This window comes from Myodes glareolus, chromosome 4, assembly GCF_982192425.1.
Source record: "Myodes glareolus chromosome 4, mMyoGla1.1, whole genome shotgun sequence".
NCBI lineage: Eukaryota > Metazoa > Chordata > Mammalia > Rodentia > Cricetidae > Myodes > Myodes glareolus.
In genome coordinates, this window is record NC_142029.1 from 12,124,893 (window position 1) to 12,142,275 (window position 17,383).

At 42.3% G+C, this 17,383-nt stretch overlaps 1 protein-coding gene across 15 annotated transcripts in view; it reads left to right on the plus strand.

Annotated features, from left to right (window-relative positions):
* The window catches only part of Arpp21 (cAMP regulated phosphoprotein 21), a 168,117-nt gene that overhangs the window by 84,669 nt on the left and 66,065 nt on the right, over positions 1-17,383 (plus strand). For 11 of the 15 annotated variants that reach the window (XM_048423573.3, XM_048423571.3, XM_048423572.3 and 8 more), the window contains 3 exons: positions 1,628-1,687; positions 5,667-5,896; positions 12,519-12,752. In XM_048423573.3, the coding sequence (XP_048279530.2) occupies positions 1,628-1,687; positions 5,667-5,896; positions 12,519-12,752 (524 nt within the window). The remainder of the gene's footprint in view (positions 1-1,627; positions 1,688-5,666; positions 5,897-12,518; positions 12,753-17,383) is intronic. The other 4 variants (XM_085688939.2, XM_085688942.2, XM_085688940.2 and 1 more) reach the window with 2 other exon arrangements.

A 17,383-nucleotide genomic window follows, 5' to 3' on the forward strand; every position in this document is an offset into this window, starting at 1 on the left:
TTGAATATATATATATATGTATGAGAGCATGCATATATTAACAGATACACACATATATATTCACATATATGTTACTTGGTCTGTTTAAAAATACTTTGATTTGGGGAAGAAGTTTTCTTAGTTACTTCCAGACAGAGGCTTAGGCATTTTCCATTGAAGTCTCTGTTTTAGGCTCTCTCACGTAATCCCTGCAACCTTGTCATGGGATAAGAGTGGAGACCATGTGGGCATGTAGCTTCTCAGGCTTACTGGCCAGGATGCTGAAAGTGCTTTCAGCCATTTCTTACATCTTATCACCTTAAATAGCTATGCCAAAAGAAATTAAATTACTATGGTTTTAAATTTCAAATTGTAACAGTCTCCCCGCCTTCCTGAAAGGTCTGAGGTGAAAACTTTATCCACAATGCTTTCATATTTATCAGTCTGCCTGGCTTAAGCCTTGGTGAGGGGTGCTGGAGAAATAGAGTGTTGATGGAGTCTGTAGAACGTCTTGGGGTTAAGGGCAAACCTGTTAAACTTAACCTTTCAGAACTTACCCTTCTGAAACAGCTTCAAAGCGTCACAGGTACTGAAACGCTCCCATGATTCAATTGTGTGGATTCCAGACAAACGAAGCAAGCCGCATGCGCTGTACTAGCCACAGTTAAGACTAATCAAAATCCGAACTTGATTTAGAAACACAGGATTCGTAAACAAAGCGGTTGTTAATTTGATTGCAAGTGTCAGTATAATGGGTGTCCCTCTCAGTCTGATTAAAATTGAAGTTGATTAAACACTCACACTCGGACTTTAAACCGGACATTAGGGATAAATAGTAACTACAAGAAAGAAGTCACGGTGTTAGCAGTTGAAAATGTTGAGGGAATCACCTCTTTCAGGTGGAAAAAAAAGATAAAATATGACCGTTCCAGTTTGAGACACGTTTCCCCTTTTCAGTAAAACTGAGAGTCCATAACTGACTACCTTGGTGGTGACCTGAGACATTTCAAAATTTTACACCTGTACCAGACAGAGTATTGACATTTCAATTCCAGGGAAACATATTTCTAAGTCATCGTCATCTAGCCAATCTTTCCCATACAATATTCCCTAATACTATCTATTGATTCTTAATTGCCCAAGGTATTCAAGTTGGATCATATTCAACAGTTTAAGAACTGGTCATATATGTCCTTGCCTATGTGAACATGCCCTGATAGTCCAAGAAGGAAACATCAAACATCAAATTGAATGTCCCTTCAGGAAAAATAAAATGTATATGGACACTTCTGGAATTCTCATATTTCCAGTGAGTCCAAAGGATTAATAAATAATTTTATAGTTATCTTGAAGAAAATCCCAACAGTTGTGTTTAGTTATCTATCCTGTGTCTACCAGCCTCTTGCATTCCCCTTTTCCTGTGTCCACATTCCTCCCTTTACCGCTCTATCTAGCTCAGACTAGGAACTACATCCTTAGATGCTGTCGTGAATTTGCTCAAACAAACTTTAACATCACACAGGTAAATCCTAACACATGGAATTGGCTTACACACAAGGCATGCTGTGATGTAGTGCACACCTGTCCCGTATAGGGCATTGTGAACCCTTGGGTTCTGTGTCATAAACATCATCTTTTTCATTCCCAGTAGGCTCCAGGAAGACATTCACATATGCAATGAGACCTATAAGAAAAGACAGCTCTTTCGGTTGGTATGGTTTACTTTTATAAACTATGTTTTCAGATGATGTGGCAGAATCCGCGTGAAATATAAGTGTTAGCATGCAATATTTCTGTTCATGGGATAGAATCCGTTCAATTCTCTTCTCGTAGCATTTGTTACACAATGAGACGGTGAGAATTACCACTGGGAAGCCATCATTCTGTGTATTTTCCTCCTGGGGTCTTCCCAGAAGTGTCTTTATGTGGAGGATTCTCCGTTAAAACTGGTTGAACACTTTCAAACACACTTTGACAACTTAAGCAGAGTTCAAATTTCTCTGGAAGGCTGCAATTATACATACATTCCCAATTCTGGGAACTAAAAAGAGGATAACTCTACTAGGGAGGCTGATTTTTAAATCACTGCTGTCCATCATAGCATTTCAAACATTATTTTAGGCATCTATTTAATTTCTAAAAGGAAATTGCAAAGTTTCTTTCCTTTATAATGGACTATTTAAACCAAGATCTGCAGAGTGAGGGGAAGGAGTGAATTCTTTTTTGAGTTCTGTGTTAGGCTAATACTTACTCTTTGAGAGCAAAGGGGCCATCTTCATTTTTCACCACGCTCTTACATGTCTGTTTGACATGCTTTATAAGGCCAGTTTTAAACAGCGTTATTAAAAATACTCAATATCAGGTCGTACAAGATGGCTCAGGGGATAAAGATGCTTGCCACCAGGCCTTATGATGCAAGTTCAATTCCCAGAATCTACATGGTAGAAAGAACTGACCCCTGTATGTTGTCTTCTGAGCCACACACACAGGACTTGGTACATGCATCACACACACACACACACACACACACACACACACACACACGTATAATAAAACATTTTAAATATCCAGTATCTATTATGTATATATATTTCTAAATACCAGGTTCATCTCTGGTAGAAGAAAGCTAAAACCCCAAAAAAACTCTTAACAGTTTCAGAAAAGGAGAAAAGTGAACTGACTGTGTGCTGGTACAACACCTTTGGTTAACGACTTGAATTGAGGTCTTCATCATTTATGGAGGTTTCTTCTTTCATCAGGCATCAGTAAAAAAAAAAAAAAAAAAAAAAAAAGAAAAATGTAATCCTCGTTTCCTCAGTTCTAACTTTCCTAGGCGAACACTGCTCTAGCAAGTTCCCTGTGCATCATTAGATATTCCCCTTGCATTTTTGAATGTTTAAGAAAAATGACCTTGAATTTCTCCGTTGGAATCCCAGACCCTGAAATAATCTGTGATACAGATTAGATACAAGCCTTCAAACAGCTAGTTCCTTTGACACAGCTCCCAAGTAGAGCTCTCATAGCAGAGCTATGGTAAAATTAGGGAAGCCATCCCAATGTGGAGGCCATCACTTACTTCAGTCACTAAGTCCCAGAGCTCAGGAAGCAAAGGTTATTGTAAAGGTGGTTCCGAGTACATATTGCCCTACGTTAGGGGAAGTAAAATATAATTTTCAGAAATATAGGACAATGTAAGCAATAATCAGAGAAACAGAACACAACATGTATATCAATTTTATAACTATCATGGGATGGATTTCTTGCTACCTGTAAAAGGACCAGCTCCAGTGACCATTATTTTCCTAGATGTTGGTTGGAAAGGACCAAGCTGAACTTTAAAAAGGGGGAGGCATTTGAGTAAGTGCTTTTCTGTAATATTTATGATTCCATACCGAGTAGATTTGGAATTCATTTTAGGACCCAGCTTGCTAATATTGGGATAAATAGCCAATACATAGAAAAATAAGAGTTATATTTAAATTTGTGCATATGTGTAAACCACCAATAATTGTCTATTTAATTTGAATTCTGTTTATGGAATCTCCTAAAAGCAGAAACTTCCATTTTACCCTTTAAAAAATGCATAGCTCCTGGTTTAGGATGATGAGTTGAGCTGATATCACAGAAGAATATCTTAGGTCACTTTGTGAATGAGGGGATACAGTTCAAGTCTAGTGAGCTTGTAGAGTTGTTAGACACAACTCTACCGTGACAACGAGTGTCAACTACAACCCAGGCAAAGCGGAGGTCACCATCTTCTGCAAAGACACTCGTGGCCACACTGGCACTCTTGCAGGTCTAACTGCCTGCCATGGAGGTGCAGAAGTCACAAACAGAAGGGATAAAAGATGCAAAATTGGTGATGGAACAGATGCCCCCCTTCCATCTAGAGGGTTTCTTTCTGCCTCATTTAATGTGTTGAGGCTCAGGACCACCCCAGATCTTCAAGTTGATGTTTTCCTATAATGAATATTCCAGGTCCTCTGTAGAAGAGGTTATTGTCCAATTCCTGCTTCATTCATAGCTGTTAAGGAATGATTCAGCTGCACCTTGTCAAAGATGGGTCAGCGTAGTCAGAATTACACAAGAAAAGAGTGAAGTTGAACTTGGATGTTGAAAGAACAAACTGGGCTGGAGAGCCAAGCCCTTGGGATGGCAATTCCTCTACAACAGCCTCAATAGTTTTCTTACATCTCTGAGTGTGGAAATTCAAGGCACCTGGCCATTGATGATCAACTTTCTTTAGATACCAAGTCTCCTCTTCAGTGCCTGTTATTTCTGAAACCAGCTGTTTCCAAAGTTCTGACAAAAGACATTGAAAGAAAACATTGATGAGGGGGTGTTTCCATCCAACCCGCCTCACAAAAATGATTTTATTCCCTCTATTCAATCCTTCCCTTGTTTCTCAAAGCTCTTCTTTGCCTTTACTAATTCTCAGATCCAGTTTCCTTCTTAATATTCTCAGACACAAATAAAAGTCTCATAAATTGAAACAGGAGCTAAAATTTTGGCGCTGCTTCTGCTCATTTGGCCGGAGTGTTTCTGCCCGGTATCTATACACACTTATAGCACCTTAACGAGACTTGATTTTAAAGGATTGCTTTAGAACAAAGCTTCTGATCAGGGATTGGGATTTGATTCAAGCATTGATTGCACCACATCACACACTGGTGTGAAGTCACAATTACACTTATTATCTATGAGTAATGCCCTCTTCAGCCATTTATAACCCAGGAGAATTCTAAGGCACTTTAATGATGCATTGTATCGCAGGAAAGAAATAAAATGAAAGCTTTGTAAACATGCACAGTGCTATTCTTTAAGGAGATTGGAAACCAATGAAACTACAAATTTCCTCAGAAAACACATGCTTATTTGCATGTTCCTTGAAGGAACTCTGGAGTCCTGGAAATTCAGCTTTAGCTTCCCTTATATTGGACTCAGTTTGAATGAATGCGTTCTTTCACTTCAAAATTTGCAATTTCCATTGTTGCCCGTGGCAAATCTCATGCCAAAGTATAGTGCCAGCCCCTCTGTTTTCATAAACTTTCCTACCCAGGGAAGGGTAATGAGCTGTCTCCTTAGACTTCTAAGGTTAAACTCGCAGGGCAGATTCTTAGTGTGAGTTCATATGGTAATTCTGGGACAGCTCTTTTGTCAAAATCTTGCTGAACAAAGATATCATGCAGAACATAAAGTTGGAAAATGAATTAATAAATAGATTTTCTCCAAGGCCAATTATTTAATGCTAAAAAAGAAAAAAAAAACCACTTCTTTCCCGGGAATTATTTTTAGAATTATGTAAGATGATGATTACTTCTGAGCATGAATTCATTATTGATTCGAGTCAAGGCAGCGTACCCACTTTAGGACAGCGTACCCACTTTAGGGTGGTGTACCCACTTTCAGAGAGAGAAGCTAACGATTACTTTTTATATCACTTGTCTCCCACTGTGTCTCCTTCACTGGCAGAGGGATCATGGTGTCTCTAGGTTTGGATTTCCCATGTATAATGTGTGCCATGTGTCATACGTTATGTGTCTTTGTGTCTGTTGGAGGTGGGGGGAGTCTGTTTAAAGAGTCAATGAGAAGAGTGTAGAAGACTCTTCTACTATGGGCCCCTATGGCCACCCACCCCATCCTGACACATAACTCTGTCCCCATGAATCTCTCTGATGGCTGTGCAGGGGTAACCGAGACAGCTCGGGAAGGACTTCCGGGAGTCGGCAGAGCAGCTCAGAGACAGAGCTCAGGTGGTCCGACCAGCAGCGGGCCTGGAGCAGCACAGACTCTGACAGCTCCAACCGCAATCTGAAGCCCACCATGACCAAGACAGCAAGTTTTGGGGGCATCACGGTGCTGACCAGGGGTGACAGCACGTCCAGTACCAGGAGTGCCGGGAAACTGTCCAAAACAGGTAGGTAGCACTGAACGGGTCCCTGCCCTGGTGCCTGCTGGAGTCTATGCAGGCCACATGCTCCCCGTTTCTCTCAACTTCGAATTAACTAATGGCAGGAATATTAACTCTACTCCATTCTAGGGATCAGGAGATGCTATTTAAGTGAGTTATTGTCACTAGCCGCAAACTTGAAGGACTCCATGAAGCATCTTCCTCATTAGTTTCTTTACTGGTAAAATGTAAGTTTTCATAGTACATTCTTTGAACCCCATTTACTTACTTAGAGTTTAAATGACATCAGTTTTTAACGGTGATATCACCTTGGCAAATACAGATAAAAACTATAACAAAAATCCTGCTTTTAAATGCAATGCTATGACACACTCAATGCAGCTGCCATGTGAGGTCATTATAATAGTAATAGACTCAGTAATAGTCCCTCTGTTCCTGGACCTGTTATTATTTAAACCATATGTACCTATTTCCTCCTCTGAGGTGTATAAATGATAGCATCCCTACATTTAATGGTTATTAGGAAGACACAAAGCTTCAATACATGCGAAGTAATTTGTGTAGCTGGCATGTTGCTAGTGCCACGGGCCCAATCGGTGCTCATTTACATTGATTATGGCCATGGAATATTGGATCCCTGATTTGCAGATGGGGAAGGCCAATCTCTGGAATGTTTAGTGTTTCCAAACTTCATTGAGAAGTGAAGGTATTTTTTTCCTTATGATTTCTGCCTTATTCTTCCACTGGGGGAATAGTGATATTTTAAGATAGACAACTTAAGGGATGTACAAAGTGCTTAGGAAGTGGTGGTGAGTGACTTAGAAAATTCCCCTGAAGGACAGCTTTGGAATGATTACAACCACGTGCTGTTCCACTCCCGAAGAGCAGACTCTCGGCTGGGAGGTTTGGCTTGATCTGTGAATTGCATGCTTTGCAAGCACAAGAACTGGAATTCGATCCCCAGACCCAGTAAGAAGTGGGCTGGTGGCATGTGCTGGTAATCTCAGCCTTGGGAAGAAAGAAACAGGTGGGTCCCTGGGGCTCAGTAGCCAGGCAGCCTAGCCTACTTAGCTCCAGGACGCAGAGGTGCCATGTGTCCAGAGAATGGTGGGCGGTGCCCCAGGAAGAACAGACACTGATATCTGACTCTTACACTCAGAAAAATAGGTCGTGTGGGGTGGGGGGGGGCACATGGGTTTGCGGGCTCGGGGGTTGGGATGGGCACAGCACTTGAACTGTCCCCGGGATTTGAACTGTGATTCCCAAAGGCCCTGGGTGTCAGGCCTGGGGTACAGGAGTGGATGGAGAAGTCCAGTTGAAGCTTAGACGCCGCTGCCCTGTAATGACTGCTTTTCCACGATCAGACTGAGCAGAAGAAAAAGAGTGCGCACAAAGTCTGGGTCCCCTGTGCTGACAGTTTAGCGCAATTACGTTGTTGACAAATTCCTCCTAAGAAATTATCTCATGTTTTCCTACACAGAAGGCAAATTAATAGCATTTATTCAGAGATGTTGCTGTATACATATCGCCGTGTTCCTTGGAGAGCGCAGGTGGGTGGGTGCCCTCTTCCCGAGAGCTCTGCTCACTGGCTGTGAAGCTCTTGATTCCGACTCTAATTAATTGCTCTCCTATCCCCACTATCACGGCATCTGAAATCCACACAGACCACTGCAGTGCTCTTGAACTTCTGTAAACTCAGAAAGGTTAAATAGTTTTTGTTCTTAAGATGTAGAAAGCAAGTACCTTAAATGGTGCACTTCAACATTCCAGCACCCCAAAAGAGCTCTTACCATTTTAAAATTAATCACCATTTTCCACAAACCAAACCCTGTCACTTCCAAAGCACAGCTCTTCGGAAGCATTTAAGACACTTCAAGAATGTTAAAACACCACGCTCTTTGGAGAACCATTAGTGATTATAAGCGCTTCAGACATGTTTTTTTTTTTTCTTTTAGTTTAAGTGTCTGCCTTCAAAAGTGTGTCAAGGTGCAGGCATGGAAAGGGAAAAGGCTTTTTTTTTTTCTATAAGGAGATCAAGAGAGGATGTCAAAACAATCTTAAAACTTCCCAGGATGGTTTTATGAAGTAAACCTGACAGTTTTGCTGTCATCAGCCTCAGAACAGGTTTCTGATTTATTTCCTCATGGTTGTAAATGAGCTGCGAGCTTCCAAGGTCTTTCCGAAACCAAATGTGCCCTCCAAAGATGGGACGTTGAAGTTACTCTTCTTGCGCAGGTTCCTGATCTATCTAGGTGTCAGTGAGACTTTCTTCATGCTGGAGACCTTGTCCCTCATCAGCACCAAGCATGTTACTGAGTGCAAACATGGGGTCACTGGAAGCTGGAGCCCTTTGCCAGAAGCCCAACACAGGTCTAAGGAGGTTGAGGGTGCTGTCCCACTGGCCCTGGGGACATTCTTGTGATGGCTTTGTGCCGCAGTCTTGTTCCCTGGGGTCGACAGTTTAAATTGAGCTTAAACACACACGTCCTCCTGGATGTGTCCGTCTCCCCCACTGTTGAGCTCCAGAGCGATGTTCTCAACTTCAGCACAGTCAGAGACAGAACGACTGGTTATGCCATAGATTGTGCCTCCTCCAAGGTTTCTAAGTCAATAGGCGCCCAGTGGAGCCTGGCAATATGTCTTCCCAGCAAGGTTCCAGGGAACAGTTGATGCACCTGTCTATACTATGAAATGACCTCTCCACAGACATCAGACTTCTTTCCACTTTTATGATTTAAGCTTCATGACTTTATTTTCTAGATGTAATTCACTTTTGCTGCTGTCTGACTCCATGCCAACATCCAAGAACTGCTTTTGATGTTCTAATATTAATTTTAATGCCCTACTCTTAATTTTCTAATTCAAATGCAAAATACCTTATCTTTCCACCACTTCCTCTTCTTTCTTTTGGTTACCCCAAGGAACAACCTGGGTATTTTCTTCTTCCTAATAATTTTGAAAGTCTTAGATCACTCTGCTGAGCCCTGACTCCCTGAATCTAGAAATATTTTCTAGAATTATTAACTAAGAAACAAGACTCGTGTAGCTTGGCATGAGAGGAAGAAAGTGCTGAGTCATGTGATAGAGAGGAGTTGCTCACTGTGATGAGCCCATCCCTGAGACGTGATTATTAATTTGTACTAATAGAGATAATGTTCTACCACCATTTATCCCTTTATTTGAAGTTTTGGGTACAGAACACTATTAGTTAGTACACTATCATTTATTTATTCACTGCTTTGCAATTTCATGCAGATATACAACAGATCTTGAGAAGCAGTACTAATCTATGAGTAAAAACACAAATAATTAGAGGGCGCAATACCATGTCCATTTAGTAAGATGGCACTAGTAGACTACCCACTAGAGCCAGTTATCAGCTTTGACCATGTCTGTAGTACCAAGAAACAATGGTTACCTCATAGGAATCAGACCACCATTGCACCAGTTGGTAAATCTTGCCAGGTATGTTGGTAGTATCGTACACAGGATGAAGAGCCGTAACTTTTCTCTGTCAGCATCCTATATAGCACCTTCCAACAGTATGAAAAGCTGGCCAGCAGGAAGGGACCCCCAGTTCAGTTTCAGTTTGACTTCTCTATGTACTGCAGCTAAAGAGTGAGAACACCATCTTTCTTTTTTTTTTAATATTATTAACATCTAATCATTTCACGGTGTATCAGAACCAATCTCAAGGTATATGCCGTCCGTACATATATCTACCATAGAGTTTTGGCTTTCACACTGACCTTAATAGAACTGAAAGAAGAAAAGGAATGACGTTTTGATGCATAATACAGTCTGTATGAGTCTTGAGCCTTGTTCTAACTACATCAAGGAATATGTCTACACGTATTTTAAAGTCGTATTTATGAAAAATATCCAAACAGACAGCCTATAAGGGGGGAGGGCTTTAGATCAGGCATTATGTATGTAAAGTTAGGATAAAGATTTGGGATTGACTAGTGACTACTAAAACTTATTGATTTCCTTTGGGGCAATGAGAATGTCTAAAATGGGATAGTAGTGGTGTTTGTACTACTTCAAAGATAGAATAAAATATATTTGATTCCACACTATAAAAGATGAATTTTTATGGTACATAAAATATATGTCAATAAAGCTGTTATAGTGGACAAAATAACCTAGTGGAACTAAAACAAAAATTTACATTTTATAGTATAATGCTATTGTTTGACCAGTTGGTCATGGGTGAAATGTTTGTGTGTGTGTGTGTGTGTGTGTGTGTGTGTGTGTGTCTGTCTGTCTGTCTGTCTGTCTGTCTTTATTGAGCAGCAAGAGCTCTTCGTTCCCTGTCTTCTATTTTCTCCTTCTCCTCTTTTTTCTTAATCCTCTTTCTTCTTCTTCCTTTTTTCTCCTTCTCTTCCCCTCTGATTCTCCTTTCTTTATTCTCCTCCTCCATCTCTTCTTCTTCCTCCTTCTGCATTGTCCTCTGTCTTCTCCCTATGTTTTTTCTTCTTTTTCCCTTCCATTTTCTTCTACTTCGGGTTTTTAAGCATACTAACTTCAAGTCAGTCTAATATCTCAAAGCACACAAATGTTTCCTGTTTTTTGTAGTGTAAAATTCCAACTGTCAGTTCCTGCCGATCTAACCCTCGCTTTCTTCTTGTATGATTGTTTTGTGAAAATGGCTCCCACATCTAAGAAAGGCAGCCTGGGGTGTAAAGTAGGAAGAAACTGGGATTTCTATCTTAAAGGCACAGGAACGCTCTGAAAACATGAAGATAAAAAGTAGTCTGTTCAAAACTTGGTCAAGCATAGAAAACTCTGCCCTCTTTCCCCTCTTGCTCCTCTTCAGTCTGGAGGTTTACAGGAGAGAACCCTGAGGTTGAAGTACAGGCGCTTCCTAGAGAGCTAAGGCATGTTAGTGCAGACTGGAGCTGAGGCTCCTTCCTCCTACGTTTCCCCCTTCTGTCTCATACTTTCTAGTTCTGCATTTTGCTTTGCTGTGTAATTTTCCCTTTTCTTCTTCTGAAATCTCTCTGGAGGTAGACTGAGCCTCTCTTCCAGCTATCCTGGTATCTTTTGCCTCTTCTGCTTCCTGAAAGCCACTATGCACCGCTCTGGGAATAACTTTGTATCTACCATCTTCTAGAATTTGGCTAAGCTTGGTCAGGGCCCATCACTACCTGGATGTCACTTGAGCGACAGGGGTGAATTTGATCTCTGGCCTGCAGACTTAGAACTTGGATTGTGAGGGGAGTCAAGCTGGACTCAGATGCTCCTACATGGTTTTCAGGCTCTGGAAATCATATCTAACAAGTCTGGGACCCATTCTGATCTCCAGCACCAGGTTTCTGTAGACATTAGAGTACTCACAGCGCAAGCGTGGCACTTGTCACACAAAGACAGGGTTTAAATATTTGCCCTGCCTTCCATTAAGCCCCAGAAACAGTTTAAAACTCTTGGAACCTAAAACTCTCAGGTCTTCATTAGTAATTTCCATATGATTTAAACCTTTGAACACGGCTCACCCTGTGCTTGTAGCATTCTGGTGAATGTCCCTTTTCAGACAAGGATTTCAGTGGTGCAGCTGTGCAGATTACTGTTGTACCTGTTCCAGACGGCCAAGACTTACAAACTGGCCCAAACATACACTAAAGCTAACCCTAAAGCACATCTAACAATCACTGGATTTCTGTCTAATTCTTTACCAGTTTATTTTCTCAAGCCTATGAACAGATACTTGACAAGGAGCAAGTTAACAAAGCAATGGTTTATTTGAACTCACAATCTGAAGATAAAGTCCTTCATGGAAACTAATATTTCCATAATGTTCAAGGTTGCTCCCAGGCAGAGGGTTGGAAAAATACCAGAATCCAGATGTAGCTCTTTGTCCTCAACTCTCAGTCCTATACCTGCTCTGCCAAGACATCCCTTTCCCTGTAGCAAATGCAATTTTGTTTTTAAAAATAAATTTTTATTTTATATTTACTACTATTTTTATTTATTTTTACCTGTGTGGCTGCAGGTTAAGTTCAGAGCTACAGTTCTTCTGGATTTGGTCTCCGGCATTATAAAAATAACCCCCACTCGTGTGTTGCTGTGTTCACAGCAGAAACGGTCCGGCTATCTACTTATATAGGGGATAAATAAGTTTCTATCTGTCTCCTTCAAATTTAGCTGTATAGGGACTTGAGGAATAGAGCTTCAGAAACATGCATGAAGTAACATGTCCTAGGATCCCGCAAGTTGACATCTCTTTATCCTTCACCCTGTTCCTCTTTCTTATCAGTCTATCAATCTCACTAAGAGAAGTATTTCACATAGCATTAAATCCTCAAGAGATGAGAATTTGCAGGCATAGCTTGACTCCCATATACTAGGTTATCTCCTAGAGTGTACTCACAAAAGTTGAAGGTATATTTGTTTCTAATGCCCCACCCCTTAGTAAAAATTGTCATAACTGAGAAGTAGGAAGCAAAGATGCCCATAAATACAAGCTCAAAATTCAAAATGTGGGATGAATACTGGCTAGCCCCATCCTTCAGCACCATCTCAAACTCCCCATGCCCCCTTATGAAGGAATCAGCCTTTTAATGTCTGGCTACTGTCTCCCTACTTCTTCGGGTACAAACTGTTCTGTTGTTTCCTGTCTTTCTGCCAGGTTCTGAGTCTTCCAGCAGCGCAGGCTCCTCGGGGTCGTTGTCCCGCAACCACCCGCCTCTGCAGAGCACGGCCCTGACCTCCAGCGTGGCAGCTGGTTCTCCTGGTTGTATGCCCTATTCGGAGAATGGGATGGGGGGCCAGGTCCCTCCCAGCAGTACCAGCTACATCCTGCTTCCACTTGAAACTGCAACTGGTATCCCACCTGGAAGCATCCTTCTTAATCCACACACAGGTCAGTCCTCCCCTGTTCTGCTGGGAACACATGCTATTAAAGCTTGTTCTTCGGTTTCATAATTGAAATTTGCTACCAAGTTTCCTGAAAAATTATTAACTGGGGGCAGAGTGTGGAGACTACCTTGTGGTGACTTTGGGGGAGATCTGGGCGACAGCTGTGTGTGTAGACGCATCAAGATTCATAGAGATCAGAGGCTTCCCAAGCCGAGTGACCCCTTCTCAAAGGTTCGGGCTGGAGCTGCATGGCAGATCACTTGCCTGAGGTCTTGGGTTTAATTCCCAGCCCTGAAATGAGAGAGGAGGAGGAGGAAGAGAAAGAAGAGGAGAAAGGAGATGAAGAGAATACCGGGCAGCAGCTGAGGCAGCTTTCCCATTTCTTGATCCCTTCTTCCCTGACTATGGAGAGTTCTCTCCCATTCTGAGGACCTAAGATCAGAGTCAACAGTGTCCTGAGCTGGGCTATGCCAACCCAAACTCGGGTTTCTCACAACTAATGCTCAGTCTTATGTCTGGTACAGTTTTCGCTCAAAGACATCCAGGCATGCAAGGCATCCCATGGATCCATCTCGATTATAGAAGATTACAGAACTTTCCCCAGCTCCTGAAGATTTAGAGGAACTCACATGAGCAATGAGAATAATGACAAGCTACTAAATAGCTCCTCGTGGAGCCCAGGCTACTTATTGTAGGGCTAGGAACCTGTCTTTCCATAATCATGGCTCATTCCATGATGAATAGCCAGTTTCCCTAGGGGGGCAGATAACTTCCATGTTAGGTAAACTGAGTCCTTAAGGAAGCCTGCCTAGGCCCCCTCCAAGACCTCTTTGTCAATACTCTTTAGGATCTCAGGAGGGAGGAGAACTCTGCTGGCTGAAGCGACCCAGCTTTTCTAAGAAGCAGACAAAAGTCCCCCCACCACATAGAGCTCAGGGTCTAGCACATTCTGAGAGCCATAGAGAGAGCTGACACCCTTAATACTAAGAGCTTTTCATTTGTTAAGGGGAATAATGGAATTCTCTGGAAAGGAGTATGAAGTTTAGCTCTGGTATGTAGATTGCTTCAGTAATCTAAGCTTGAAAATGCAACAGGCAAACATAGCACAAGAGTGATCTATCTCGCGGGGCCAGCTCACACGGAGAGCGGTGCTGGTAATGAGGATCCTCGGTGCACACGAGAGCTGTGGTAAAATAGCTCCTGGGGTAACTGCGTGTCCTCGTGAAGCAGATGGCTCCTCCTCAGAGCACGGAATTTGATGGGGACCTTCTGACAGTGCCGTACATCTGAGAGGACAGAAAGCATAAGCCCTCTATGGAAAAGCACTTGAAAGGCTCCGACCGGGAACTTCTGAAGAGCATTTCTGAATGGCTCCAGTTTTGTTGGGATTATTGTAGGCTTCATAAAGGAAATTAAAGGACACCAGTATCATATACAGTACTCTGGGTCCTGACTGAAGGACGATCTGATTGTTGGTGTGATAGCTTTTGCTGTTGGTTGGGGAGAGGGCTTGCAGAAAGGAGCAGCGACAGAACATTCTTTTTTGTGTGTGATTTGTTTGAAGCAGAATTCCAGAGTGTCTTTAAAAAGGCACAATGGTATGCTTTGGAGAGTATTATTAGCAATGATAGCGTGGCTTTGCATGTGTGTGTATTTACTATCATATGCGATCTCATTCATTAAGCAAAGAAATAGAATTCTGCTGGTGCCAAGTCCTGATTCTCATTCATTGGCTGGAATCACTTAAGACTGTTATCAAAATGCCTCTTTTTGAAAATGGCTCTCAACGAGAGGGAAGGCGCTGCTGAATGGCTTCTCTACAGGCATTATTCTGCTCTGACAGACACTAGGCATTGAAAAGACAGGAAAAGACCATGGTTATTGTATTTTATAGTATAGCTGAGTGATGGAAGGGGAGAAATCCCATTTCCTGGCTAGGTAGATGGCTCAGTGCTTAAAACACTAGGTGTGCAGGACTGGGGATCCCCAGAGTGCCTGTAAATGCCTGGTGGGTGTGGAAGCTTGCCTGCAGCTTCAGAGTTGGGAAGGTGGAAACAGAAGATGCCTGAAACACACCAGCTAGCAAGACTAGCCACATTATAGAGCTTTGGGTTCACTTGGGAGGTCTGGTCTCAAATAAGGGGCAAGCGATTAAGGGATACTCCTAACATCAACCTTGACTTCCACAAACGCATGTGGGTCTTGATCTTGTTTTTACACATACATGAGTGTGCACACACATACACACCTATGCCCACATACATGCAAACATGAATATGCACAAACCACATACACGTGAAAAAAATTATATCTCTTCTTTCTAGAGTACCTTTAGTTCCATTGATTAAAAAGTCTATATGCAGGGATGGAGAGATGGCTCAGTGGTTAGGAGCACAGAGTGCTCTTGAAGATAACCCAAGTTTGGTTCCCAGGCCCCCCAGGTCAGGTTGCTCACAAACATCTGTATATCCTCCTCCATGGGATCTGACATCTATGACTTCTGTGGACACACATGCACACACACACACATATACACGCACACACACGCACGTGCACACACAAAAACTAATAAAAATTTGATCTTAAAAAGGAAATACAGTTATATGTTTAAAGCATATAATATATACTGCACATCTACCAGTGGTATGTGTATGTGTGCGTGTAAGTACAGGAGTTACACATACCATGTGATTCTTAAATGACCTCTACTGTAATTTCTATCTTCTTGGCTGCGGGCCCATCCTTTACCGCCGTCACCATAGGTGAGAATCACTCTTCATATCTTTGCAGGCACACGACACAAATGCTTCCTTGTTAAGCACCAGTGGTACCTTATTACCTTGTTTCCCAGGGCCTTGGGCAAGTTCCCTTGTTAGCTCATTTCAATTAATTAATTTTTGATTCCCTAGAGTGACAGACTTCTAGGTACAAGTACTGAATGGTTACTGGTGAAATAATACCCACTAGGTATCACATGTGTTTATCTAGATAGCACAGCTGTTTCCTACCCAAAGACACATATTTGAGGATGTGCTCCATGTATGAAATTAGAATTGACTGAGCTTGCAAGATTGGGTCAGTAAGTAAAGGTGCCTTCTGCCAAGCCTGACCATCTGAGTTTGGGATGCAATAGAACTGACTCCTCCAAGCTATTGCCTGACTTGCTGATAGATGTGTGGTACATGAGCATGTGTGTCCCAGTCATGTGTCTACTGCATAAAACAAAGAGTAGAACATCCTTTGCTTGTACAGTAGGCTTAACTCCCGCCATGTCCTAGGCATGGGACATACTGAGAACCCGTCTGTATGTTCCTTTGTCCCCGCTCCAGACAGCCACAGCTCTGAAGGAATTCCATGTGTACCTGGGAATATAAGTGGTATGTGGTGGGGGGGAGTGTATAAATGTGTTACATATGTACTCACGAGTGGACAGAAGCCAGGGAGGATGCTAGGTGTCTATCACTTTCCATTTTGTTCTCTTGAGACAGTCTCTCTTTGAATCTGGCGTTAGACTAGCGGCCAGCAAGCTGCTGCAATACCCTCCTCTCTGCCTCCCACAGCACTGATGCCAAAAGCAAGCGTGCAATCACCTCAGCTTTTCACATGGGTACTAGGGTTTCGAACTCAGGTCCTCATGCTTGCTTGACACACACGCTTACCTACTGAACCCTCTTCAACAGATTTGAATTTTGTCTTGACCGCACTCTTTGCCATGATCTTCCTTCAGCTGTCCTGGGTTCCCTCCTCCTTTGGGTAGTTTCAGCAGAAGTTTCTAGCAAGGCCAGCAGGCAGTCATCACTCACGATCTCGACCTCGCTGATGCCCTGTCTGCTGTATTGTCATGCCGCTCTCTTCATCTTGTGCAAATCCACAACTGGGCAAAAGTGCAATATTTGGGGAAGGGGATTCTCACTCTGGAGAACCTCTCGGTATGCATCTTTCAGATGCTCCCCCTGGCTTCTACGGTCCTAGAATTTCATCAGGATTCCCAGACTCTCTTTATCCAAAGTGTTTCCACTTTGTTGTTCTCAAATGTGCCTTGAAATGTCGGTACACTGTCCGTCAAGATGTCCTTCAAGGGCTGAGCTAATCTTTGCCTACATGATTTGTCAACATTTGGACACATGGCCGTCTACATAGCAGGAAAGCAAAAGCCACCCCATTACCATTCTATCAAGTAGAGAGCAGACATGCTTTGGTTTCAAGAGCTTGGGACAGTGTTGTTTCTTATGTGACTTTCCTTGTGTTTGTTTCCTTATTACTAAGATATTTAGAAACTCTTTATAAGGAGGATGAATTTGTAGTTATGTTTTACTTTATAACACTCCCTGGGGGATGCAAACGTGCCACACTGTGCCTATGGAGGGCAGAAGACAGGGGGAGAGCTATAGAGTCAGCTCTCTTCGACTGTGGGGGATCGCTGGGAAGGAACGCAGATCATCAGGTTTGGTGGCGAGAACCTTTACCTGTTGAACCATCTCACTTCCCTACAGTCAGTTATTTTAAGTCTGTCTTTTTTTTTAAAAAAAAAGAAAATGTTTTGCTTTCCTGCAATAATAACAAAGTGTTCTGCCTTCTGTAATTACCCAGTATTACCTATTATTGAAATAATAGCAGATAAGTTGATGTGGACTG